The sequence below is a fragment of the Equus asinus genome, chromosome 5 (genome assembly GCF_041296235.1).
Source record: "Equus asinus isolate D_3611 breed Donkey chromosome 5, EquAss-T2T_v2, whole genome shotgun sequence".
NCBI classification, from domain to species: domain Eukaryota; kingdom Metazoa; phylum Chordata; class Mammalia; order Perissodactyla; family Equidae; genus Equus; species Equus asinus.
Genome location: NC_091794.1, coordinates 108,180,387 through 108,206,066, shown reverse-complemented (window position 1 = coordinate 108,206,066; position 25,680 = coordinate 108,180,387). Strand labels below are relative to the sequence as shown.

The 25,680-nt window shown below is 42.7% G+C and overlaps 2 protein-coding genes across 11 annotated transcripts in view; one reads left to right on the top strand and one right to left on the bottom strand.

Annotated features, from left to right (window-relative positions):
• PER3 (period circadian regulator 3) overlaps positions 1 to 10,102 on the top strand; it is a 59,462-nt gene extending 49,360 nt beyond the window's left edge. For 4 of the 10 annotated variants that reach the window (XM_070511204.1, XM_070511203.1, XM_070511198.1 and 1 more), the window contains 3 exons: positions 5,578 to 5,764; positions 6,342 to 6,492; positions 7,544 to 10,102. In XM_070511204.1, coding sequence (XP_070367305.1) covers positions 5,578 to 5,764; positions 6,342 to 6,492; positions 7,544 to 7,627 — 422 coding nt within the window. In that variant the 3' untranslated portion in view covers positions 7,628 to 10,102. Of the gene's footprint in view, positions 1 to 5,577; positions 5,765 to 6,341; positions 6,728 to 7,543 lie in introns of those variants that run through there. The other 6 variants (XM_070511200.1, XM_044769600.2, XM_070511205.1 and 3 more) reach the window with 2 other exon arrangements.
• Positions 10,103 to 12,666: 2,564 nt separating this feature from the next.
• UTS2 (urotensin 2) lies at positions 12,667 to 17,923 on the bottom strand. The gene is made up of 4 exons (XM_014862489.3): positions 17,790 to 17,923; positions 15,709 to 15,819; positions 14,729 to 14,772; positions 12,667 to 12,932 (listed from the first exon to the last, which is right to left on the bottom strand). Exons 1-4 carry the CDS (start codon positions 17,890 to 17,892, stop codon positions 12,813 to 12,815), a joined length of 378 nt encoding a protein of 125 aa, XP_014717975.1. The 5' UTR covers positions 17,893 to 17,923; the 3' UTR covers positions 12,667 to 12,812.
• Between the last annotated feature and the right edge of the window lie 7,757 nt (positions 17,924 to 25,680).

The following is a 25,680-nucleotide window of genomic DNA, read 5'->3' as shown; positions in this document are numbered from 1 at the left end:
ATCTCGTGGCTACGAACTCCCTTAGCTTATGCTTGTCTGGTAAAGTTTTTATTTCTCCATCATATCTGAAGGATATTTTCGCTGGATAGAGTATTCTTGGCTGAAAGTTTTTGTCCTTCAAAGATTTGAAGGTCATTCCTGTCTCTCCTAGCTTGTAAGGTTTCTGCAGAGAAATCCACTGAAAGCCTGATAGGGGTTCCTTTGTAGGTTATTTTCTTCTGCCTTGCTGCCCTTAGTATTCCTTCTTTGTCATTCAGTTTTGCCAGTTTCACTACTATATGCCTTGCACTAGGTCTTTTTACATTGACATATTTAGGAGATCTGATAACCTCTTCCACATGGATTTCCATCTCCTTCCATAGGTTTGGGAAGTTCTCTGCTGTTATTTTTTTGAACAAGCTTTCTGCTCCATTCTCCTTTCTTCTCCTTCTGCAGTACCTATAATTCTTATGTTGCATTTCCTAATTGAGTCGGATATTTCTTGGAGACTTTCTTCATTTCTTTTTAGTCTTAGTTCTGTCTCCTCCTCTATCTGGAGCATTTCAACATGTCTATCTTCAATTGTGCTGATATGCTCCTCTATGATGTCTGCTCGAGCATTCAGGGAATCCATAACTTGTTTTATTTCTTCCATTGTGTCTTTCATCTCTAATATTTCTGATTGATTCTTATTTTTTCAATCTCTTGTGAAGTAGCTCCTGAACTCATTCAATTGTTTCTCTACATTCTCTTTTAATTCATTGAGTTTTTTGATGATAGCTATTTTGAATTGTTTGTCATTTACATTACATATTTCTGTGTCCTCAGGACTGAGTTCTGGGTACTTGTCATTTTCTCTCTGGTCTGGAAATGTCATGTAATGTTTGATACTGCTGTGGGGAGTGGCTCTGTTTTTTGCATCCTGATGTTATTTGGCTGCAGTTACCGCCTATTGCCACTGGGTGGGGGTCAAGAGCTGCATATTCTGAGCCCTCTGCCTTCAGCTGAGATCCCAGGTGCTGGAGCCGCTGGGTGTGTTGGGGGAGGGATGCTTTCTCCTGCGTGCTCTCAGGGTTTTCTAGTTCTGCCCTCGCTCTCTGCTCTCCTGGGGTGTTGGCTTGATAAGGTCAACCCCTGCCCCTCTAGGCTGCAAGGGCCCACCGGGGATCCTTGATGTTCCCACAAATGAATGTTTCCCTCCCAAATTCCTTCCCTCACGGATCCTCCCTCGGTCCCAGATTGCAGTCTTTAGGGGAGGGAGCAAAATTTTCTCTTACCCCGTTCCACCTCTTCTGAGGGGCCCCAGCCTCTCTGCCCTCTGTTATAATATGGCTGCGTGGGTCCCTCCAATGTTTTTTGTGTTGTGTTTGGATGTCCTCTGTTGGAGTATGAATGTCCTTTTCGTTGTATGTTGGAGGGGAGAGATTACTGGGGAAGCTCACTCCACCATGATGCTGACATCACTCCAAATATTTTTTAATTTTGATGTTCAATTTATTGACTTTTTTCTTTTATAGGTTGTACTCTTGTGTCCTTTTTAAGAAATCTTTGTCAAACCAGAAGTCACTAAGATAGTCTTCTGTTTTCTCTTGGAAGTTTTATAGGTTTAGTTTTTATAGCTAGTTCTGTGACCCATTTTTAGTTAATTTTTATATATAGTGTAAGATGAGGGTCGATGTACTTTCTTTGCATGTGGATATCCAATTGTTCCTGCCCCATTGTGGAAAAGATTAATCTTTGCCCCACTGAATTACCTCAGCACCTTCGTTGAAAATAAATAGGCATATATGTTTGGGTCTGTTTGTAGACTCTCTTTTCTGTTCTCTTTATGACTAGCTTTAGGGTAACACCACAATCCTTTGAGTACTGTAGCTTTCAAGAAAGTCTTGCAATCTGGTGGGTTAGGTGTTCCAGCTTTATTCTTCTTTTCAAAATAGTTTTGGATATTGTAGGTCCTTTGTGCACACAAATTGTAGAATCAGTTTTTTAGCTTCTACGAAACAGCCCGCTGGGGTTTTGGTTGACTTTGTGTTGAATCTGCAGCCCATGTGGAAGGAGTCACCCTGCTGACAGTATTGAGTCTTCTGGCCCATGAGTGTGTTGTATTTCTCTCTTTATGTAGCTCTTTAATTTTTCTCAGCAATGTTTTGCAGTTTTCAATGTATAGGTCTTACACATATTTTGCAAAATTTATTCCTAAGGATTTCATATTTTTTGATGCTGCTATAAATGGCAATTTCCAATTGTTTGTCACTAGCCTATAAAAATCAAATCGAATTTTGTATTTTGGAATTGTATTGTGCAATCTTGCTAAACTCATTCTTAGTTTTAGTAAATCTTGTAGATTCTTTTGGACGTTTCTACATAGACAATCTTGTTGTCTTGCAAATATAGTTTTACTCCCTCCTTTATGATCTGTATGCCTTGATTTATTTGTCTTGCCTTATTGGACTGCCTGGGCCTCCCAGTGCTGTGCTGAACAAACATTCTTGCCTTGCTCTCAGTCTTGGGGGAAAGCAGCTACAATTTCACCGTTAAGTAGGACGTTAAATGTAGTTTTTCTCAAATGCCCTTTATCAATAAGATTGAGGAAGTTCCTTTCTACAGTTTTTTCTGCATCTTTTTCTGAGATGCTTTTTCTGCATCTACTGAGATAATCATATAGTTTTTCCCCTTTTTTTGTTAATATGGTGAATTACATTAATTAACTTTGAGATGTTAAGTTAACCTTGTACTTGGTCATACTGTATTATCCTTTTTATGTATTACTGGATTCTATGTCCTCATATTTCATTGAGGATTATTGCACCTATTAGAAGAAATATGGATCTATTGTTTTCTTGTATTGTCTTTGTCTGGTTTTGGTATTAGGGTAATGCTAGCCTTAAAAAATGAATTGAGAACTATTCCCTCTTCTTCTGTTTTCTTGAAGAGTTTATATTAAATTGATATTGTATCTTCCTTATATGTTGGTAGAATTCACCAGTGAAGTTATCTGGGCCTGAAGTTTTCTTTGAAGGCAGGTTTTTAACAAAAAATGTAGGTAACTCAGGTGATCTGTTACTTGTTGTGATCTTCACTAATTTGTATCTTTCAAGGAGTTTGTCCGTTTCATCTAAGTTGTCAAATTTATTGGCATATTTATATATTCCCTTATCCTTTTAATGTCTTATAATTTATAGAATTTATAAGAATTTATGGAGTAATCTTATTACTGATATTAATAATCTTTTTCTGATCATTCTGGCTGCATGTTTGCAAATTTTATTAACTTTTCAAAGAAGCAACTTTTGATTTTGTTGGGGCTTTTTCCTTTTTTTAATTTTATCAACTCTAATCTTTGTTATTTCCTTTCTTCTCTTTGCTTTCCTTTGTTCTTTTTCTAATTTCTTAAGGTGGAAGCTTAGACCATTAATTGGAGACCATTTTCTTCCCTCCTAATGTAAGCATTCGATGCTTTTGAGTTTCCCGTTAAGCATTGCTTCAGCTGCATCCCTCAGAGTTTGATATGAGGTTATTTTCATTCAGTCCAAAAGACTTTCTAATTTCCCTGTGTTTTCTTCTTTGACCGTGTGTTATTAGAAACATATTAATTTCCTAATATTTGGGGATTTTTTCAGATATTTTATTGGTTTCTAAGTTAATTGAAGTCAGAGAACATCCTTTGTATTTTTTTTTAATTTACTGAGACTTGTATAATGCTCTGGAATTTGTCTATTTGATGTTTCGTGTGCGCTCACAAAGCATGTGTGTGTGCAGCTGTTGAGCGGTGTCTTCTGTAATGTAAGTTAGATCAAGTTGGCTGATAATGTTGATCCAGCCTTCTACATGCTAACTGATTTTCTGTCTACTTGTTTTATCAGTCATTGAGACAGGGCTTTTAAAATGTCCAACTAAAATTGTGAATTTGTCTGTTTTTTTGCAGTCTAGTCAGTTTTTGTTTCATGTATTTTGAAGCTCTTTTATTAGATGCACACCCATTTAAGATTATGTCCTTGTGATGAATCAACCCCTTTGTTATGAAATGTACCTTGCTTTGAAATCTACTTTGATATCAGCTTTATTTTGATTAGTGTTTACATGGCATTTTTTTCCATCTTTTTATTTTTAACTTATATGTTTTTATATTTAAAGTTGATTTCTCATAACCACATATAGCTAGATATTGCTTTTTTATCCATATAACTATCTGCCTTTTAACTGGAGTACTTAGACCATTTACGTTTAATCTGATTATTGATATGGTCAGGTTTAAGTTGAATCTTCTGTCTTGCTACTTGTTTTATGTTTGTCTTATCTGCTCTTTCTCTTTTTTTCCTCCCCTCCTCCTTTTGGGTTAATTGCGTATTTTAACAGTTCTATTTTCTCTCCGTTATTGGCTTCTCAGCTATACCTTTTTTTTTTTTTTTGTCATTGCTCTAAGATTAACAAATGCATCTTTTACTTTCGTGGTTTACCTTCAAATATTATACCTCTTATATCACTTTATGTCTAAGAACCTTAAAACAGTATTTCATTTCACCCTCTTCTGTGCTATTTTCGTCATACATTTTACTTCTATGTATATTGTAAACCCCAGAATAAAGTTGTTATTATTTTGCCTAAAACAGTCAATTACCTTTTAAAGAGATTTTTTTAAGGAGGAGAAATTTCCTTTATGTTTACCCATATACTTACTTGTTTAAAATATCAGGTACTTTTTTTTAATCATTCCGAAGTCAATAAGGAGGATCTAGACGGGTCAGATGCAAGACAAGAAAAGAATAGACCATAAGGTCTATAGCAGCCATCAAGGGCTGGGCCTTCAAGTAGGGGCATGACTTCTCTGCTGGAACAGGAGGAGGGTGAGGAGAGAGTGCAGATGCGAGTAAGTCTATCTTTGGTATCAGGAGAGTGAATTTCCTTTCTAATGGCTTCTGCTTTTTTCTTATAAAATGGGTGAGAGTGAGAGAGAAAATAGAGAAGTCAAAAATAGTCATTGCTGAGGGGAGACTAGTGTGCTGATGTGGGCACTGTAGCAGGATGGTCAGGCTTTTTGATGGTCCTTTGTTGAGGATGAGTTACTGTAGAACCAATGTACCATGTTATGTGTGACTTTCTCCGTGTCTTTAGCTACTTGGGTTTAGATAAGAACAGAATTGATTATTGGCTTTATCAGAGTTGACATTTTGATCGTGATGAAAAGTCAGAGGGTGAAAGAAGTCTAAGGTAGTGCAAAGAGTGTTAATCGAGTGATGGACTTTGGGCTCTAAGCTGAATGGCTAGGGCACTGTTCGACACTTGTGGCTGGAACAATTGAGTAAGCAAACGAGAAGGTGAGTCTGAGATGTTGGTGACTTTGGAGATGGAGTAGTTCTGGGTGATGATAAGGAACAGGGTCTGGCCTTGAGAGTGAACAGCTCAGGAAGAGTGAGAAGGAGCTCTCGGGCAGACCAAAGAGGTGGAAGGGTCTGGTTACTAACCTGGGGTGATGGCTGGGCTGGGTGGCCATGACAACTGTCAGCCAGTTGCCAAAGCCTTTGGAGAATAAGGGCAAGTTTGGCAAATCAGCCCCCAACAGGTATTTTCTAAATTGTTACTGTTGTTGATTTTTGATAGGAAGCAGTGACAGCAGTATATACTTTGCTACGAGTGATTTTTCTTCTGAAATCACCCCAAATGGGCAGCAATCTCAGGATTACTCTCAGAGAAAAGAAACACTTCCCACTGTAGCTGAAGAGTCCATCTGGAGAATGATAGAGCGAACCCCTGAGTGCGTTCTGATGACATACCAGGTACCAGAAAGGTAGGCGAGCGCCTTAGGAGACCCACTTTTATCTGAGCTTTTTAATGGTTTCTTAAGAATGATTTCTAAATGTTTTTATACATACCCTTAGAGACATGTATTTTCAGATTCATTCATTTGAAGTCAAACAGTGAATGACTTCTGAAGGCACTGGTTATGGTGGTTATGGTGGTAGTGCCACACAAGCTCAGATCCAGACTAAACAAACCTTACGCATCACGAAACCAAAAAACAAGGAAAGCAGGGCTTTTAAGATGGCACACGAGTAAAAGAACTTTTCTTATTAGGCTCTGGATTTTTTTCCCATTCTAAAAGAATAGAAGAACTATGGGAAATCTGTTTCTTCTGTGTAGCTCGTTAAAACACTCTATAGATGTTTTCCACGAAGAAAAAGAGGTCTCGCTTTACCAACTTGACAAAGAAATGACTCAGTTATTTTTTAATGCGTACGTCATATATTAACACGAGATATAAAGTATATTACAAACCAAAAAGAAGTGCTGTTCTTAGATGACATGGTAAGAACACTGTGCCTTATTCAGGACCATTAAGGTTTTATTTGTTTGTTTGTTTTCAGGGTTAAAGAAATTGTACTGAAAGAAGACTTAGAAAAGCTAGAAAGCATGAGGCGACAGCAGCCGCAGTTTTCTCACGGACAGAGGGAGGAGCTGGCCCAGGTGCATTCCTGGGTTCAGAGCCAGACTGTCCCTCAAGACATAGACATCCGGGTAGGCACAGTCATAAAGCTGTCACCTGACAGATGTCATACCAGGCAGTGTGGTAGGCACTCAGTATACGTTGCATCATCCCACTGAAACTTTAATCCTCACAGTTACTTCTGGGGTAGGTGTGATTGTCCCTGCTTTACCAATAAACAGACAACACAGTAAGGTGTACAGGTAGGAAGTAGTTTGTATAAGGTTACACAGTTCATCAGATTTTGAATACAGGTGTTTTGACTCCAAGTGTTTTCTTTTTTTCCACCAGTTGGAATGGTTATGGGGCAATAAGGAGTAAAGAGGCCTCCTTTGATCCATGATTGACTGGAAAGGAGAGGCTAAGAGATTCGAATTTCAGATATGCATGGGTATTTGAGAAGAGTTAAAACTCAAAATGTAAGATTCACACCAGGGATAGTGTTCATACTTGGAGCCCAAGAGGCGTTCTTGATGTTGTGAGATCTTCTCGATGAGATCATGTGTGAACACCCTGAACACTGCAGCTTTGATTTACCGCTGGTCCCAGTGGGTGGCTCTGTACCGATGGTTGTGACAGTTGTACTAGTAATGAGGTCTGTATTCCCACAAGATGTGGGAGGTGATGTGTGAAGTTAAGAATTACAGCAAGAGAACAAATTTAGGTATTTAAAAAAGTGTGATATTAAGACTTATGGAGTAAACAAGTCATTAGAATCCTCCCTACCCCTGTTTTTAAAGAAAAGAATAAATGCCTGACACTTAACAACTGTTAGATGTGGTCTCTCCAAAAAGCAGGAGCTGGGCTGGTTACTTAAGTGTCTTCATTTTTAAAATATATTGTTTTTCTGATTTTTGAGTACAAGATTATATGAAGAATGAACCCCAAAACAGTTTAAACAAAAGTATTTAAACAGTTGCTGTCATTTACCTTCTAATAAGGAATGAACTAATAACGGGTATTCTTAGACATGAGTAAGTTGGGTAAATAGACGTAGATTGCTGGGCCAGCATTTTATTGATCTTGAAACTTTTCGGATGACATTACATCAAATAACCTACCTGCTCTTGTCCTTTTTTGGAGGGCTGTGTCACTTGCACAATCAAGGGGTCACTTGGTGATGCTACAGAATCCTGTGGTCAGGATGCGTCAGAAGACACCAGTTGAGTGACTATGGAGATGGACCTGCACATGCTTTCCAGGGCCTACTGGACAGCTAGACTTCTTTGTGTATTTCTTTAAACCCCTGACTCTTAAGCGACCATGAAGTTGTCATTGAATGTTAAGGTTTTTCCTTCTTGACTTTTTAATAGACATCATTTTTCTGAAGCATACGTCGTATATAAAATCTGCTTCTCTCTTTGTCCACAGTGTATTAAAACTGTCATTTAGGCTCTTGTTCTAGTTTAACTGTCTTTTAAAGAGATCAGATGGCCTCTAAAGAGGTATGTGTGTACAGCAAAATGAATTATCACTCAAAATAAATTATATTTAGAAATGTTTGTGAGGAGCCCCAAACCTTAGCCTCCTTTACTCTGTTCTGTTGTAGCATAAATCATTTTGCCAGGTAGAGTACCTGAGGAAATCCCACCCACAGGCCATACACTTTTCCTAATGATTCCATAACTTAGTACTTTCATCTGGTCTTCGCACAGCTGGATGCTGCCCCTCCTTGCTTAAGATCAGACAGTCCAGGTTTCTCACAACACGTCACTTTCATATTTACCAATATTAAAATATATTGCCCATTGGTATACTGGACGCACCTGGTTCTTAGGGTTGAATATGGACCTTCATTCTTGTAAATGCCTTTCCCTTTGATTTTCCACCTTACACTGAAACTCTGAAAGTCTTACCTTAAAAGTCAGTCACCTTGCAATGGGCTCATCCCTTGGACAGTTTAAATGAGCGTTTGCATGTATAATGTTAAAACAAAAGACCATCTAACTCAACCAGCGGTATTTCCCTTTTTAATGTTTTTGTTTTTAAAATAATGATTATAAAAGTTTCAAAAGTCATGTAAAAATTAATATTGTTCTTATATCCATATATGTTTAAATGTTGTCTTACCAAAACTAGCATTTAACTTTTTCTTTCCAACCAATTTACACGAAAGAGGCCTCTTCGTCCCTGCCAGAGGGCTGACGGGCACGGCCTCTGTCTGCCCCTGAGCAGGGTGAGTGGTGAGGGCTGCGCAGTGAGAAGAGGGTCCTGGGAGCTCTGCAGCCCTAGCCCAGGGGCAGGGTCTGCCCAGGTCAGTGCTTCCAACACAGAGTGAGGGGGTGTTTACTTGAGAAGTCAGCTCCCCTTTCTGTAGAGAAGATTCCTTCTCAAACTGGGAACGACAGACGCGGTTCACACTCATGCAGATCAGAAAAAGGAATGGAAGAAAAGGAAGGTTACAGTAACCTTTTATCTTTTATATGACATGCAACAAACTAACTTATTGTTATTTTGTTGTTTTTTTGTTTTGTTTTAGGAAACACTTCCTCCTTTCAAGTTTTATAGCTTTTTATAAAAATGCGTTCTGATAATAATTAAGAGAATCGACATTTTTATCCATGATGACTGCGGGCCCCTGACTCTCAATCCCTGTAGCTTAGATTTCCTTTCTGAAGTAGCAGTTTCCTGGAAAGTGATTCTCTCTGAAGAACCATTTTCTCTCTGAACTATTTTCAGATGCTGCCTATGACATTTCTTGGAGTTTTCTAATACTAAGCAGTTCCAGGCACATGTTCCTGTTTTGTGAATGGAGAACTCTCATATTCTCCTCCATCTTGACTGTTCAGTGATTTCTGATGCTTTTCTTGCGTTGGTCAAGTCATGTGGTATTTTTGCCCTTGGTGAAAAATCAAATTTTAAAGAATTAACCAGCCTGGATATTGTCCATCAGTGTAATCACTGTGACTATCTGTAGTGATCAAGTTTTTAATTTCTGTAAATCAGAAATGACATACAGCTATCAAAGGGTCATTCTGCATTCCTGTTGGCATATTTTAAGCCTTATATTCTCCAATAATGTTTCTTTTCCATTCTTTCTGGATATTTGTTTTTTCTAAATTTGTTTATTTCTTTGCCTTAGTACACATCTTATGGAGTGTATGTTATACTAGGCTTGATTTGAAATTGGTGCTTGTTGTAGGCAGGCCTGTAAAGCTGTTTATGACTCTCATGCGTTGGTAAGTAGATCGTTGGTGTGTTTGCAGGTTGGACGCAATGCTCCTGCTGCTGACAGTGACCAGAGGAAGTCAGCAGTGACGCGGTCGCCCCCACGGGGCCCCACCTGATTGTAAACTTCGCTGTTCAAGTTTATTAACTTTTTGTATTAATGACGATAGAAATTGATAATAAAAATGTATATTATTGGCTTCAGTGTTTACATAAATGTTACCCAAAGGCTGTATTTTCTGGGATATGAGGTTAGGATTTATGAAAAACAAAAGCTATATGAATTGAATCATTTTGCAATTAAGTGAAACTTCATTATAATTCACAAGGTAAATTTAATCCAAATTGAAATTTTGTTTCAACTGAATTTATAATTGTGCGAATTTACTTGTTTTTAATGGTTATTAATATTTTAATCGGGTGTCTTTTTTAAGGAAAAACAATAAATAAACTGTATATGTAAAACTTGACAAATTTGCCTGCATTGTGTCGACAAACCTTTGCTCTGAATACGTGTTTTCTATCATCTAGACATGTTTGTTAGGATATATTGAAAGGTGCTCAGATTAACACTGGTTTTCTCAATGGCACCTTGTGTTGCCTTGTCAAATGTGCCCAAGCTCCTCCTGTGTGGAAGATACTGGCATTTTCAAATTCATCATCTTATACTGAATCCTCACTCCAGCACTTTGTGAAGAATTTATTGGGTCCTGAACATATGTACATATTTTCAGTACTAATTTTAATGCCTAATTTGTAAAATTCAGTTATCAAAATTACTTCTGTAGAGTGAAGCTGTGTTTCACAAAGTCTGTGTAACTGGCAGCAACAAAGTCTCAAAATTAAATATGGAACAAGATCCTGAAGCCAACAGGGCTTTTACAATGTTACACCTTTCAAACAGTTTGCATCTTTCTATAACAAAACAACAATAACAATACCAAGAAGAAAAAGAAGCTACATGTTTATTGATGGACACAACCCTAGTGCCCCCAGTTACTTCGTTTAGCGCTCTCGAGAACCCGGGCAGCCAGCATCGCTGTTCTCCTTGTTGTGCAGAGAAGGACGCTGAGGTGGAGGGAGGACTCAGATATGTGCGGTGGGAGCAGGGGTTGCAACGTAACTGACTCGAGAGCCCCGTCTGTGAGAATACTTGGCTACATCGCTAAAACAAGGAAGGGATGTTAGAATTAGACTGCAGCGGCATTCCACCTTAACCTTCTGGTGTAGGTTCAGGGTGGGGACGTTCTGTGTTAGAGGACTAGTATTGGTTTAATTTCAACAGTGAGAGGTATACGCCACAGTGTTGCCACAGCTGTACTTAGTGTCCGCGTTTCTGAGGTTACGCATCCATTCTTCGAGTTTAAAACGTCTTTCCCTATAGATTTGTTCTTGATGTCTTAAATGAGAGTGAAAGATTGACCAAACGTGTGCTGTGTCGGAGGTTTTTGATAGTTGTTGACAAGACACTCCCAGTCATGTGGCTTTTTAATGCAGATCTGAGACTTCAGTCCTCCTAAATGGTGGTGTGGTTGAAGGCAGAGCTGAGTAGCGAAGCTCAAGTTTCTCAGTAGAAATTCAGCACTCCCTCATGCATGGCTCTGCACCGGAAGCTACACAGAGCTCTCAGGAGTGCACACTATATATCGTATATGTGTGTATATGCTACATTTATATAGGTGTATTAAGAGAATGTGTTAGTATGTACACACACATAAGTGGTTTTTAAAAATTAACAAACCAGGCTATTTCTTTCATTCCACAATCTTAAATCTCACCTCAGATTTCTTCTCACTACAAGAAACAGATTATGAGGGTATTTTTCTGGTATAAATGAACTGTGATCCTTGAGCTCACAGGAACTAAGATGAAACATGTTTCACTGTTAAGAGATTAAAGTTCTTGGGTGTTCAATACTGTGGTCAGCTAAGGGAGAGGGGATCTGAGCATGTGAGCATGCCCTGTCAGAAACTCAGGAAAATGTAGGATGTTCCAGGCCCTCATCATTAGCCATCCTTCACTTTAGAGATTTTTCCAAGCTAAGATACAGATCTTTTTTTGATGATAGCTATTTTTAATTCATTGTCATTTAGTTTACATATTTCTGTCCTCAGGACTGAGTTCTGGGTGCTTGTCGTTTTCTCTCTGATCTGGAGATTTGACCAAGTGCCTGCTGTTGGAAGGTCGGGTCTTTCTCATTCTCATATTATTCAGTTGCAGTTACAGCCTATCGCCACTGGGTAGGGGTTGAGAGCCACGTATTCTGAGCCCTCCGCCTTCAGCCGAGATGGCCTGGCGAGGCATGGGTCAGGGGAGGGGCGGTTTCTCCTGCATGCCCTCTGGATTTCCTGATCAGCTGTCTCTATCTGGTCTCCTGGGGTCTTGGCTTGATGAGGTCACACCACACGAAAGCTTTCACCCTGTTAGAGGGCTTCCCTTTAGGCTGCAAGAGCATTAGGCCATCCTTGGTGATCCAATGGATGCATGGCCCCTGCCCCACTCCTTCCCTCATGGAACCTGCCCCCTGCAGCAGGGACCACAGTCTTTAGGGGAGGGAGCAAGGATCTCTCTCACCCCATTCCAGCTCCTCCGAGGGGGGGCTCCAGCCTCTCCGCCCTCCATTGTGTGGCTGTGTATCTTTCCGAGGATTTTTGTGCTGTTAGGGTATTTTCTGTTGGAATATGGTTGCTCCTTTTTGTTGTATGTTGGAGGGGAGAGAGTCCTGGGAAAGTTCACTCCGCCATGATGCTGATGTCACTCTCTGATTTTTTTTTTAAAGTAACAACGTGTATTGTCATTTTTAAGGATTGAGTGCACATGATAGCTAAGATGATGTAGTTTATTTAAATGATTTATAGTTAAACTATTTTAACTAAATTTTGCTTTTACCACTTTTTCCTCTTAGTATTTGCTTCTGTTCATTTATTGGCTTTACTTTTAAATTTCCAGAGACTTCTTTAAGAATAAATTGATGAAAAGAAAAATTATAGATTTTCAGGATATGTTTATGAGTAAAATAACCACTCATGATATTTGCAAAACATAGAGAATTTATTTTCCAAATAATTATGAGCTGAGCATAGTTTGCCTAGTTTCTCTTCTATGCAGCTTTCAATCAAGCATTTTTATTTTTAATCTCCTAAGATGGCTGCTTTTGAGTTGGCTGGCAGATGTTGCTTTCACTTCAGACACAGTATTTCCAGAAGCATTCAGGGGGTGGTCCACGTTTCTTATGTTGTTTCCTGATTCTGGCCAAAAGATGACTCAGTAAGACGTTAGGATCTTGTCCAGAAAAGGCCTGAAACTAAAACAGTCCACACAAGAAGACAGAGAGGTTACCGATGAAGTAAGAGTCCTACACGGAAAAGGAACTTTAGTCAAGACGTAGAACCTTTACAGAGTGTCCGCTCTTGTTCCCTGGGATGAAGCTGCAGTGAGAGCCCAGGGTGGAGGTGCTGAAGGGCTCCTGTGCCCGACTGGAGGGCCATCCAGTCTGTTTAGCCCTACAATTGCCATGAGTTTTCCTAAACCCTCACTGGCCTATTTCTATTTAAATAATCTGTCAGTAACATGTTCTGTACATTTATCATCTGTGTAAAATACGTCTTTTATTTGTCTTGAAGTTCTTTAAGCGTGGACCCTTAGTTTTCTTTCTATTCTAGAATTTCATGAGCAAATCCTACTAATCACCTTTATGATTTTAGAGTCTTTAACTATAATCCTATTCAGAAGAATATAAACATCTGAATGATAACTTTTAACTAGTCACACGCAGAAGCCACACCATCCTCTTCTGGGTGGTTTACCCCACTTGGGACTCTGATGGGGTATGCCGTCTGCAGGATTGAGTGTCTCCAGAGTGTATTTTTGCGAGGATATTAATGGGTACTACACCAAAAAAGACATCAAATGTTTGGGAGAAAAGTCAAAATGTCAAAAAGTCAAAATGTTTGGGAGAAATGCTCAGCTACACGTTTGCCACATGATTTCCTGCAGGCTTTAACGTGCAGTGTACACGAGGAATTGCCAGAACCGGAGAGGGGCTAGAACACAGTGCCACCCCATAGACTGGCTCATGGCACTGGTGTCCCCAGAAACCCCCACAGGAAACACTGCTTTAGAGTCTGGGGGGTTGATAACGCTCGAATACAGATTTTCCTTATAGCATTTAAGGAAATGCTCTGTTACTCATACACCATGTCTGACCGTTTGAAGTTATCAGTCATCATTCCCCAGCACAGACTTCCCACTGCACCTGCGGTGGTTTTCCACCTGGCCCCCTCTCCACTGCACATACTCCATTTCAATGCTTTAAGCATGTCATTCTTCCACTTGGATGTTATATTGCAGAGCTTTTCCAACAGTAATGTGCGTATGAGTCACTTGAGGATCTTGGTAAAATTCGGTTTTTGATTCAGTAGGTGCTGGGGGGTAGGGTCTGAGCTTCTGCGTTTCTCACAAGCTTCCCAGCGATAGCAGTGCTGCTGGTCCTTGGACCACACACAGAGATGAGGCATGAGCAGCACACGTGGATGACAACCTTTAGAACAGGGAACTCACCTATTTTTAATTCTCTTAAACTTGTTATAATAATTGATCCAAAACAGGCACCAGATAAGTTCTTATATTATTCACATTTTACATGTATTCACATTTCAAAATTTGGAAAAATTAATGATTTGAAATAACACTGACTGGGCAATGATTTTAAGGTGTGATTTCCACCAAGAACACTCATCTAGGGGCCGGCCCTGGGGCCGAGTGGTTAAGTTTGCGCGCTCCGCTTCGGCGGCCCAGGGATTCACTGGTTCGCATCCTGGGCACGGATGTGGTGCTGCTCATTAGGGCATGTTGAGACAGCATCCCACATACCACAACTAGAAGGACCCACAACTAAAATATACAACTATGCACTGCGGGGATTTGGGGAGAAAAAAACAGAAGGAAAAAAAGAAGATTGGCAACAGTTGTTAGCTCAGGTGCCAATCTTTAAAAAAAACAAAAAGAACACTCATCTGGTCCATGACTTTAGGGTCCTCTACAGTCAAGGTTGGAATGTTCCCCTTTTTTAACCTGGCCGTCACACATGGAGTCACTTACCTTTCCCACGTGTCCTTGTGCTTTAACAATGTTGGTACTGGGATCTGCAAAACAATATTTTGCAACCATTCATCATCAGATCTGTTGTTTCTATTCTATGCTTGTTTTATTTAAAACACACAAAATAGAGTGCTCCTAAGTCACGTCTAGTTTCTGGTCCTCCTTTTGCCACACTGCAGCGATATTTATTTGAAGGAAGACAGGCAGCAGCCTCGTTCTTTCTCACAGCGAATTCAGAGGGCACTGCCTGTTCCTCAGTCCGTTAGCAGTTCAGTAGTTTATCAAAAATAGAACAAAGGAGCTTCCTATTAAACAATGGCTATTCAAAGGCTCTATTTTTGTTTCCAGAGCGTCCTGAGAATTTGTGTCGATGCTTGGAGGAATGCAGTCATGGAAAACCTATTAAAAGCTGACATTTTATTGAATTCTTTGTATACGACTGTGCTGAACATTTTATTTGCATTTTCTTGTTGACTCTTCTCAACCCTTTGAGGTGGGTATGTTTATCATTTCTTTTTACTGTTTAAGAAACTGAGGTACAGAAAGATTAAGTAATTTGCTTAAGGTTTTAGTAAGTGGAAAACCAGGATTTAAAATTGCACTTATTAGAAACTGGAATAATACCTTCCTTCCCCACAAAATAAAAGTCCATTAGAAAAAGAATACGTGAGGTGCCAAGTGGAGCACGATGCTCGCAAGGAGGTTCTGAGAACAAGAAAACAGGATCGCAGAGGGGGTCTGTGCCAGGAGGGGAGAGTGGTGCATAGTCAATTTACTTATTTAACCCATAGTTGTATTCCAGAATAGGGTTTTACTTCATCTAATAGATGAGAATAAAGAGCAAATTCCAGGACCCACAACTAAAAATACACAACTATGTACCGGGGGGCTTTGGGGGAAAAATAAAATCTTTAAAAAAAAAAAGGAGCAAATTACATACTGATAAAATCAGACACCTATCAACACAAGAATTGTTTTACCTGCTTTCCTGGGGCCATCACCTCCCTCTGCACCTGACATCTCTGGCAGCACCTGCCTCAGGAACTCTCTTTCCAGTTCATCCAGAGTTGATCTTGCATCTTCACCAGGTGCTACACAGGGTAGTAATGTTAGTAACTCAGTTCAGACTTCAGTTACTTCGGCTCCCTGCTGTCTTCTGGGGGGTACCAGGGACAGGGAGATAATACTAAAAGAACTTGAGATGCTGAGTTCGTGATTTGCCATCAGTGGTATTTTAACAGAGGAGTGGAGAGGCTACAGTCCAGTTTGCAAGCCAGCAGACCAGAAAATCAAGAGGAGCGGGTCTGATTCCGACTTTGCTGCCCCTGTGACCTTGCCCAGCTGCTCACTGCCTTGAATAAGAGGACAGAGCTGAGCCACGGGATCGCTTAAAAAACTTCTCCGTTCCCAAAGTGATTCTTCCTGGTTTCGGTTTCTCTGCTGCTGCCTACTGCCTTTTGCTCTTAGGTATTTGGGTGATAAAATCGGAGTGAGAGGAAAACGAAGGGAGTAGTTTTCTAAAAGACACAATTGTTTACGTTCTTCCTATAAAGCAAATAGGATGGCATCACCTCTTATCTCTGGCCTTCAAGATTTAGATGCAATTATGATTAGAAAAGAGTCAACTTTAAAATACTCTTCAAAGAACTTGATAGTAACATTTCCCATGTGAAATTCAGTCAGCTTAATGGCATACAAGATGTATGGAAAGTGTGAGTAAGGCGTGTATGCTAGAGTGTAAGGTGTAAGGAAAGTGCCTGTGAGGTGTGGCCGGTGGAGACCGGGCACCGGGATGGCTCTCTCGGCCGGTGCTACTGTGTTTAGATGGGAGGCTCCAGCAATCCTAACACCAGTGTGCTGAGGACTTACGGATACTTAGCCACACCTTGACCGGAAGACAATGAACAACCACTATAAAGGCATCAGAGCACATTCACAGTATTTCTGAATATTAACGAAAATCTATAAAATTTGGCCACGTGAATATTTATGTCATGAAGGATCATATATGGGGAAATAAATAAATGAGAAAAAATTCAGGCAAAAACTAAGGCAAGCTCCATTCTGAGTGGGATGCTGCATTCAATTCATCTAAGTTTTTCTAAATGATAATGATATGGAAGATGACAGTAATATCTAAATATTTGTTCTTGATTTTATATTGTGCTTCTCTCCATTCTTTTTTAAATGGCAGAGATTCAATAAAGTTAATGCCTTAATGTTTTGACCATTAAGATGACTGCCATTTATGAGCTCAGTGGCTCTGGAAGTTGCCGATGGTGAGTAAATGACTACAGAGCTTGACAGTTATCAGAAACCAGAAATTACCAAATCAGTGGCTTAGGAGAGTTTCTTTCTTTATTTTAAAAAAAAGTGTAAAAGTACCCAAAATCCACTTAAAATGTTTGTGGAGCCTTAATCCGAGCATCAATCTTTTCAGCTTCTTAAACTAAATTAAGAGGCAATAGTAATAGCAAAATAAGTATCTGTTTGACTGATGCACTTCTTAAAAATTCACCCTAGACTCGAACTTAGTGAAACATAAATCAAGGAAAAGATAAAATGTACTTGGAAATCTATGACACTCTAGCTCCAGCTTCTCACTTTTTTATATTTTAATAAGCATTTTTGTTTCATATAACATATGTCAGATGATTACTTTTTAATTTAATATAAGATAATAATTTAAATCTATAACTGGAACAACCAAATTCTACATTCAACCAGTTTATTTAAAATAAGAACTAAAAGTAATGATGTCTTAAATTTAGTGCAGTTTTTAAAATTGAAAAAAGAAAAGCTGACCAAAACCAAAGTTTGAATTATAGAAGTGACATAAAGTAAGCAATGCTACCCTTCTCTTATATTTTAGGAAGAGAAAAACCGTACCATGACTGAATCTGAAATGTGCTGTAAGGATCCTCTAGTATTCTTTTCATAGCTGAGACTCTTAATTTACCAGGATCCTTTAAGCAAGATTTCCCATTCTTATCTCTAACCTTGCATTTAAGACCCTCGAAGATTCTTTCAAGACTAACGTAAAGGAAGAGAGTCACCTCACCTGAGAGCAGCAGGGGCTCTGCCCCGGAGTCCCGGACAGGACGAGATAAGAGAGGATTCAAGAATGCCGTGAGAAGCAGGCAGCAGGGGACCAGCTTGTACATGATTAGCAAGAGGCAGAAGTCTCCCTTGGCTTCTGTTCTCCGGAACTGTCAGCTTGCTCCTTCTCATTCTGTAATCAGTGATTATATATATTATCCTGTGACCTCATATCATCCCCTCCAAAAAAATAAATCTCTTGGCTACGGAGGCTAAAAGGCAATCACTTTGCATTGATGTAATTTTTGAAGTAACAACTCATAGATAATAAATTTGCTGTCTAGTGTACAAAATAGGTATTATAAAAAGAAAGAACTGTTAAGTTTATAAATCTGGCAAAAGGAGTAACTCAAAGCAATAAATCATGAGTAAAGAAAGGGTCAGACGCGAGTCGAAGTGGCCAAGGCAGAGACGTGGATTGATGAGTCCTCGCGGAAGTGACGCAGAGATGCCATGAAATTGGTTGGTCTCCTTTTTTTAATTTTCAGGAGTGAATAGATGAATTGTCCTGTTGTGTTGTGTTTGGGCTTCCATGCCCGAAGAGTGACAGTGTGTGGATTAAAACTTAAAATCCATTATTAACTTTAAAATAGTGAAGGTGAGTTAAAATGCACAGCAAATATTCTCAGGCTTACGGAAAGTTCTATACGGGGGCCGGCCCGGTGGCGCAGCGGTTAAGTTCCAACATACCGCTTCAGCGGCCCCGGGTTTCGCGGGCTCGGATCCGGGTGCGGAGGTGGCACCAATTGGGACGCCATGCTGTGGTAGGCGTCCCACATATAAAGTAGAGGAAGATGGGCATGGATGTTAGCTCAGGCCCAGTCTTCTTCAGCAAAAAGAGGAGGATTGGCAGCAGATATCAGCTCAAGGCTGATCTTCCTCAAAAAACAAAAAAATAAAATAAAAATAAATAAAAATAAAAATCGCAACCAGCCCTCCCCAGCGTCGCTGGTCGCTCTTCCCTTGCTCCTTCCAGCACACATTAGGTACGTTAGGGAATCGTGGCACACAGTATGCGCTCAGTAGATGTTCGCTGGATCGGTGGCTGGAGCACCAACCGTGTGTCAGACCTCGTTTAGGCTGCAGAGCGGTGAGCGGAAGAAGTTTGTACTCGTGAACTTTCTAAGTGGAGGAGACAGGCAACAAAATAAGCCTCTGCTGGGATCCTCTTTTGTCGCCGCGAAGAGGAATGGAGCAGAGCGAGCAGGCGGCGCTTCCAGCAGGGCGGGCGGGAGGCCTCCGGGAGGCGCGCGGAGCAGAGACCCCCGGGGAGGACCCGCGGGGAAATCGAGGGGCGGCGGCCGGAGAGGAGGAGGAGCACGACGGGATGGGTCCCCGCCGGGAGTCGGGGCCTCCGCGGGGCGCCGCCTAGGCAGGGTCACGCGCCCACGTGTTCGGTGGGTGGAAGGGGGTCGTCTGACCTCAGACTCATCCACCCGTCCCGCAGACGTCTCGGCACCTGCCATGTGCCAGCGCCGCCAGGTGGGGACACGGCTGTGGACCCAGAGGACAACAAGTGGCCCTCAAGAACCTGACGGCCGGATTGGGGCCTACAGAAACCGCTTGCGTCCAGCGTAAGAAAATAAAGTGTATTGGACAGACACGGGGTATCTTCCAGAATCCGAGAAACTACAGTAGCAGGAGCCAGAACCCCACTAGGAACTAGACAGAGGAATTCACACCTTACCTCTGACCTCTGACCTCTGCTTTCAGTGACCTGACTCCCTGCTTAGTCCGTCTGACTCTCCCCCCTACTCTCTTGTCTCTGTCTCTGTCTCTGTCTCTCTCTCTTATTCTGTAGTTTCTTGAGAAACTGGTTTTCTTTCCTTTTCCATAAATATTTGGCCAAACACACCCGCCACTGCCGACATTGACCTTTCTTCAGTGTAAGCCATCAGCCCACTTTTACACGTTATTTTTCTTTATCTTTAAATCCAATTAGCAAATTCCTAGGAGAGAGGGTCTGAGTGGCCCAGCTCAGCTGGACTTTGCTTGCCTCCCCTGCAGGAGAGTGTGCCAAGGACAGCTATTTGCAGACGAGAGGAGTGTGCCCCAACAGACATACCAAATGGTCTACAACATGGCAAGAATTAAAATATATTTATGCCCATTAAGACTGTTTTCAGAAATATACTCTAGGGAAATAATACAACAGAAGCAAAAAGTTACCTGAAGGCATTGTCTGCAGCCTTATCTACAGTGGAAAAGACATTGTCAAATGTTTCAAAGTCAAATGCATATGGGAATCCAGAGGTGATAATGTAAGTGAGTGTGGCAGTCTTGACGAATGACAATAGGGAGTGGTGGGGACTGTAGCAAAGTGGAAAGCATATATGCTCTCTAAAGCTGGGCCACAGCTACTAGTTTGCCAAGCTTGAGTGTTAGAAATCTGAATTTTAGGGGCCAGCCCCATGGCTGAGTGGTTAAGTTCACACACTCTGCTTTGGTGGCCCAGGGTTCGTTGGTTTGGATCCTGGGCGCAGACCTAGCACTTCTCATCAAGCCATGCTGTGATGGCGTCCCACATGGAAGAACTAGAATGACTGCAACTAGGACATACAACTATGTACTGGGGCTTTGGGGAGAAAAAAAAAAAGGAGGGGGAAGATTGGCAATAGATGCTAGCTCAGGGCCAATCTTCCTCACCAAAAATATATATATATTAAAAAAAGAAGAAGAAATGTGAATTTTAGGGTTATCCATGATTTCCTTTGTCAACTAATTCAAATTAAAAGAAAAAACAACAGCTACCACAAAGCACTGTGCCACCATGTGTATTGTAAACAAAACATGTCCACAGCCGTAGTTGAGTCTGCAGGCGCCCGATTCCGGCCTCAATGCCCCACATAAGTGACTAAGTTAGTAGATTATAGAGCTTAACACATCATTTTAGTAATCATTAAAATAGTAACTAAAAGATTATAGATACTTGGAAAATAGGATAATCTTAAAGAATTAGAATATAGGATGATTGACACTATGTAAAGACAGGTGATTATGTGGACAAGAACTGATATGTAATATTACTAAATTGAAAATAATCGTGTTAGGGCAACAGAATTTTTGTCTTTTCCTAAAATACTCTTTTACATATATATATATATGTAGATAGTGTGTGTGTGTGAGGCTCTCCTGAAGCCAGCCCTGCGAGGTGGGGCAGCAGGCCCCTGAGGACGTCTTGGAGCGAGGCGGGTGGACTTCAGACCGCTTCTCTTCTTCTCTCTCTGGACGAGGCCATCTGCCAAGCTGTGTCATCCTCTGGTGACTCAGGGCTACTTCAGACAGTCATCAGTGATGATTTTAGAGTATGGCCTAATTAAGTTACTACTAAAGGCTTAAGCTTAAAAGAAAATTAGCCCCTTTCCTTCAGCAGACCATCAATGACAACGTCACCTTGTCCCAGAAATGTACTGAGCGCGTCTTTCACTCCTAACGGTCCTTGTGTCAGGCAACACAGCTTCACGCTTCTGTCAGGACACATGTGAACAATGACCACCTGTCGTGAGAGGTGGGATCCCTTATTTAGTTGCAAATTACCTTTTTAAGCCAGAGGAGGTTTTTTGTGTCATGAAGAGGCAAACAGTTCACATGACACGCTGGGGTGACTTGTGCCCCGGGCGCACCCGGATCCAGTGGACACGTGTGAAAGTCTGCAGTCTCTTTTCAGTCTTTGTTTTGAAATTGATCCATGTTCAGCCCCTGCTGCCCTCTTTGCCCTTTTGTAATGCGGGCATCGCTTTTGAACGTAGTGTTTATATTGACTGTCTCCAGTCGTGAGGGCTCCGTGAGGAGAAATCGATAGTAAGTGACTTTGCCAAGTGTTTACAGCCTGTTTCATACTTTCTTCATGATGACTAACACATGACTCAGGACGACCCCTCGGGAATGTGTGTGCCCTCGAATACTGCTGTGCTTAGGCCGTGTATAAGCATTAGACCTTGGTCCGAGGTCTCACACCAGCACAGCTCACGTTCGGCTGACGCTGAGACTGTTTCAGATGTCATCGGGGTCCACTCTTACTTCTGTTAATGTAAAACTCAAAGTTATGGTCTCTGAGACGTAGATTTAATTTATATTAATTAAGAATTTAATTTAGCATAATCTGTTTTAGTTACAGGTTTAATTTCTATTAATTAATATCTCAGACAACCATTTCAAGTAAATGATTACCGAATGCCTCCCCTGGCAGTCGCACTACAGCATTAACCTGTGGGAATCACAGGCCCCTCGGAGAATTGGGGGGGGGCTTCACAGGAGCGGTGAACAGGGAACAGGTGAGGCAAAGCCTGACCCAAGGCCCAGAGGACACGCCCAGCGAGTTCTCAAGAGGCTGGACGCAGCGAGCTGACACTGGAGAGAGGAGCGGGACTAGATCACATCACCAAGTTAAGGAATTTTGATTTTTGTCCTTTAATAGCAAGGAGGAGACAATGAAGGGTTTTTTTTTTTTAAGATTTTATTTTTTTCCTTTTTCTCCCCGAAGCCCCCGGTACATAGTTGTATATTCTTCGTTGTGGGTCCTTCTAGTTGTGGCATGTGGGACGCTGCCTCAGCGTGGTTTGATGAGCAGTGCCATGTCCGCGCCCAGGATTCGAACCAACGAAACACTGGGCCGCCTGCAGCGGAGCTCATGAACTTAACCACTTGGCCACAGGGCTGGCCCTGACAATGAAGGGTTTTAAACAGAGAGTCATGTCATTCACATCCAATGCATCAGGTGGTGATAGGTGCCACAAAAAACTAAGTAGGCCTAGGAGGGTGATGGGATGGAGGGGCCATTTTACGTTGGAGGTCAGCATAGAAGGAAATGAGGAGAGTGTCATGTGGCTACCTAAGAAAAAGAGCATTCCAGCCAGAGGGAATAGCAAGTGCAAAGGCCCTGGGGTTGGCCTGGGCTATGCCTGTTTGAGCAACACCTGGGAGGTCGGCATGGCTCAAGCAGAGTGGTCAAAGGGGAGAACAGTGGAAGTTGAGGGCAGAAGGATGGCAGAGGAAGAGATCTAGGTTCTCAGCGGCTATTTTAAGACTTGCAGTTTTAAAGCGAGTAGGATAGGAAGCCCATTTGGAGCAAGGGCATGGCATAACGTGAATGATGTTCTAAAAGGCTCTCTCTGGCCCCTGTGTGGGGAGGAGACTGCAAGGGGGACACCACGAAAGCGGAGAGACCACCCTCCAGAGACTGGAACGAAGGGTGATGAGAACGGGCAGATTTTGCTCTATTCTGGAGCGAGAGAAACAGGGTTTATTAGACGGTGAATTCGATGTGAAAGACACACATTGAGGAGGACCCCAAAGTTATTGGCCTGAGAACCTGGAAGGGTGGCATCACCTGGAGCTAAAATGCAGCTGGTTGTGGACGGAGCAGGTTTGCAGGGGACTGTCCAGTGGTTTGGACATGATGGTTTGGGGGTGCCCATTAGCTATGCGGGGGAGAGGTCCAGAAGGCAGGTGGATGCCTGCAGGGTCCAGGAGGAAGATGTGGGCGGGCGGCAGATAAAATTTAGGAGTCACCAGATGGTATCTAAAGGCAGAAGACCGCCGGAATCACCGAGAAAGTGAGAGAGGAGAGAAGAGAGGAGCGCGAGGGCCCAGGGGACCGACGGGGAGATGTGGCAAAGCCAGCAAGGGGGCCCTGAAGGGGCCAGCGAGGGAGAAGGAGAGCCAAGGAGGAGACCAGAGGAAGACGGTGTTTCTGAGAGGGAGGAGCCACCGTGGTGAGGCTGCAGGTGAAGGACAGTGGGTTCCAGTTGGCAACACGGGATCCTAGCAAGTTTGGCAAGGGCAGTTTTGGTGGCATAGAGGGTTGAAAGGCTAATTGGAGTGGTTTCAAGAAAGAATGGGAGGGGCCAGCCGGGTGGCACAGCTGTTAAGTTCTTCTGCGCTCTGCTTCAGCAGCACAGGGGTCACCATTTCAGATCCCAGGTGCAGACCCGCGCACCGCTCATCAAGCCATGCTGTGGCAGGCGTCCCACATATAAAGTAGAGGAAGATGGGCGCAGATGTTAGCTCAGGGCCAGTCTTCCTCAGCAAAAAGAGGAGGATTGGTGGCAGATGTTAGCTCAGGGCTAATCTTCCTCAAAAAAAAAAACACAAAAAAAAGAAAGAATGGGAAAAAAAGGAAGTAGAGACAACAGACAACTCTCAAGGAGTCTTGGTGAGAAGAGAAGCAGAGAAATGGGGCCAGCATGAGGATCCAGGGTCAGGAGAGAGATGCTTAAAGAGGGGCTTCATCACAGATGCTTTTCTTGGTGGTGGGCACAACCAGATCTGCCTTTGGCACATGGCACCCTCGTGGTGACCTATGTGGCAGAGCCAAGTGCCTGGCACCTGACCACTGCCCTGTCCTGCCTCAGCCGGCTGCAGCGGGTGCCGGTTCCCGGGGCCAAAGGTAGAAGCAAGCAGACCCACGGGGATGGTTGCATTTATTTTCTCCAGCTGAAGCTCGTTGCCTCAGTCCTCTATTGCTGTGTATGAAACCACCCAAAAATCAGTGGCTTAAGACAACAACCATTTTATTGGCTCATGATTCTGTGAGTCAGCAATTCGGACTGGGTTCCTAGGGAGTGGGGAGCCTGCTGCTGTTGTCTGGGGTCACTCAAGTGGCCCCTTTGTCTAAGAGGACCTCACTCTCCTGTCTGGAGGCTGGTGCCGGCTGGCAGCCCAGCCTGCCTCTCCTCAGGCCTCTCATCTCCCAGGAGCCTGGCCCTGGAGGCTTCACGTGCATCTCAGGGCAGCACGAGGGCAAAAGTGGAAGCTGCAGGGCCTCTTGAGGCCCAGGCCCAGAAGTCCCTCAAGGTCACTTCCACTGCTTTCCCCTGGCCAGCCTTGATTCAAGGGGTGGTGTATTAGTTTGGTGGCTTAAACACAGAAATTTATTTTCTTACAGTTCTGGAGGCGGGAAGCCCAAGATCAAGGTGTCAGCAGGGCTGGTTCCTTCTGAGGCCTCTCTGCTCAGCTTACAGATGGCCGTCCTCTCCCTGTGTCCTCACGTGGTCTTCCCTCTGCGTGTCTGTGTCCTATCTTCTCTTCTTATGAGGACACCTGTGCTATTGGGTTAGAGCCCGCACATATGACCTCATCTAACCTCAATCACCTCTTTAAAGCCCTATCTCCAAACACAGTCACACTCTGAGGTACATATGAATTTGGAGGACACAGTTCAACCCATAACAGCTGGGGAGAGAAGCCCCATTTGTTGAAGGGAACAGCAGGGGAGTCACATTGCAGAGGGCGCTGCGTCCGGTGTGCAGGAGCCATTGCAATCGACCACACTTTCCAGACTGGCTGCCCTCCCCACGCCCAGCATGGAGGACATCCATTTCTAGAGCCTCTTCCCAGCCCGGAGCATTCGGGAAGTCAGACCCGGCGCCAGTTTGGAAGTGCTGCCGTTCAACACCCTGCTGGGACTCCAGTGGCAGGTGAGGGTCAGCACAGAGCACGGAGGACGACAGAACTCAGAAAGCCGGGTTCTCACGGGGCAGGGCCCTCAGGAGAAGGTCCACTCCCTTCCACACCAGGCCCAGCCCTCTCAGTCTGGCCTCACAGCAGCTTTGGGGGCGTCTCCCACGGCACCAACCACTCCAGACTGGCCTCTGGCTGGACACCTGTCTGGCGCCTCTGTGTTTCTTCTTTGCTCATGATGCTCTTGGCCTTGTAGAAATCCACCTCATTGCTAGGACCCAACCCAGAGGCACCTCTGTGCTTGCTCCCTCCTCCCTCCCCAGGGAGCCTGTAGGAACTGAGTCCTGCATCTGCCTGTCTCCTCTGTCTCTAGGGACTGAGTGCTTGTGTCCCCACAACATTCATGTTGAAGCCCTAACCCCAATGCGATGGTGTCAGGAGGCGGGGCCTTT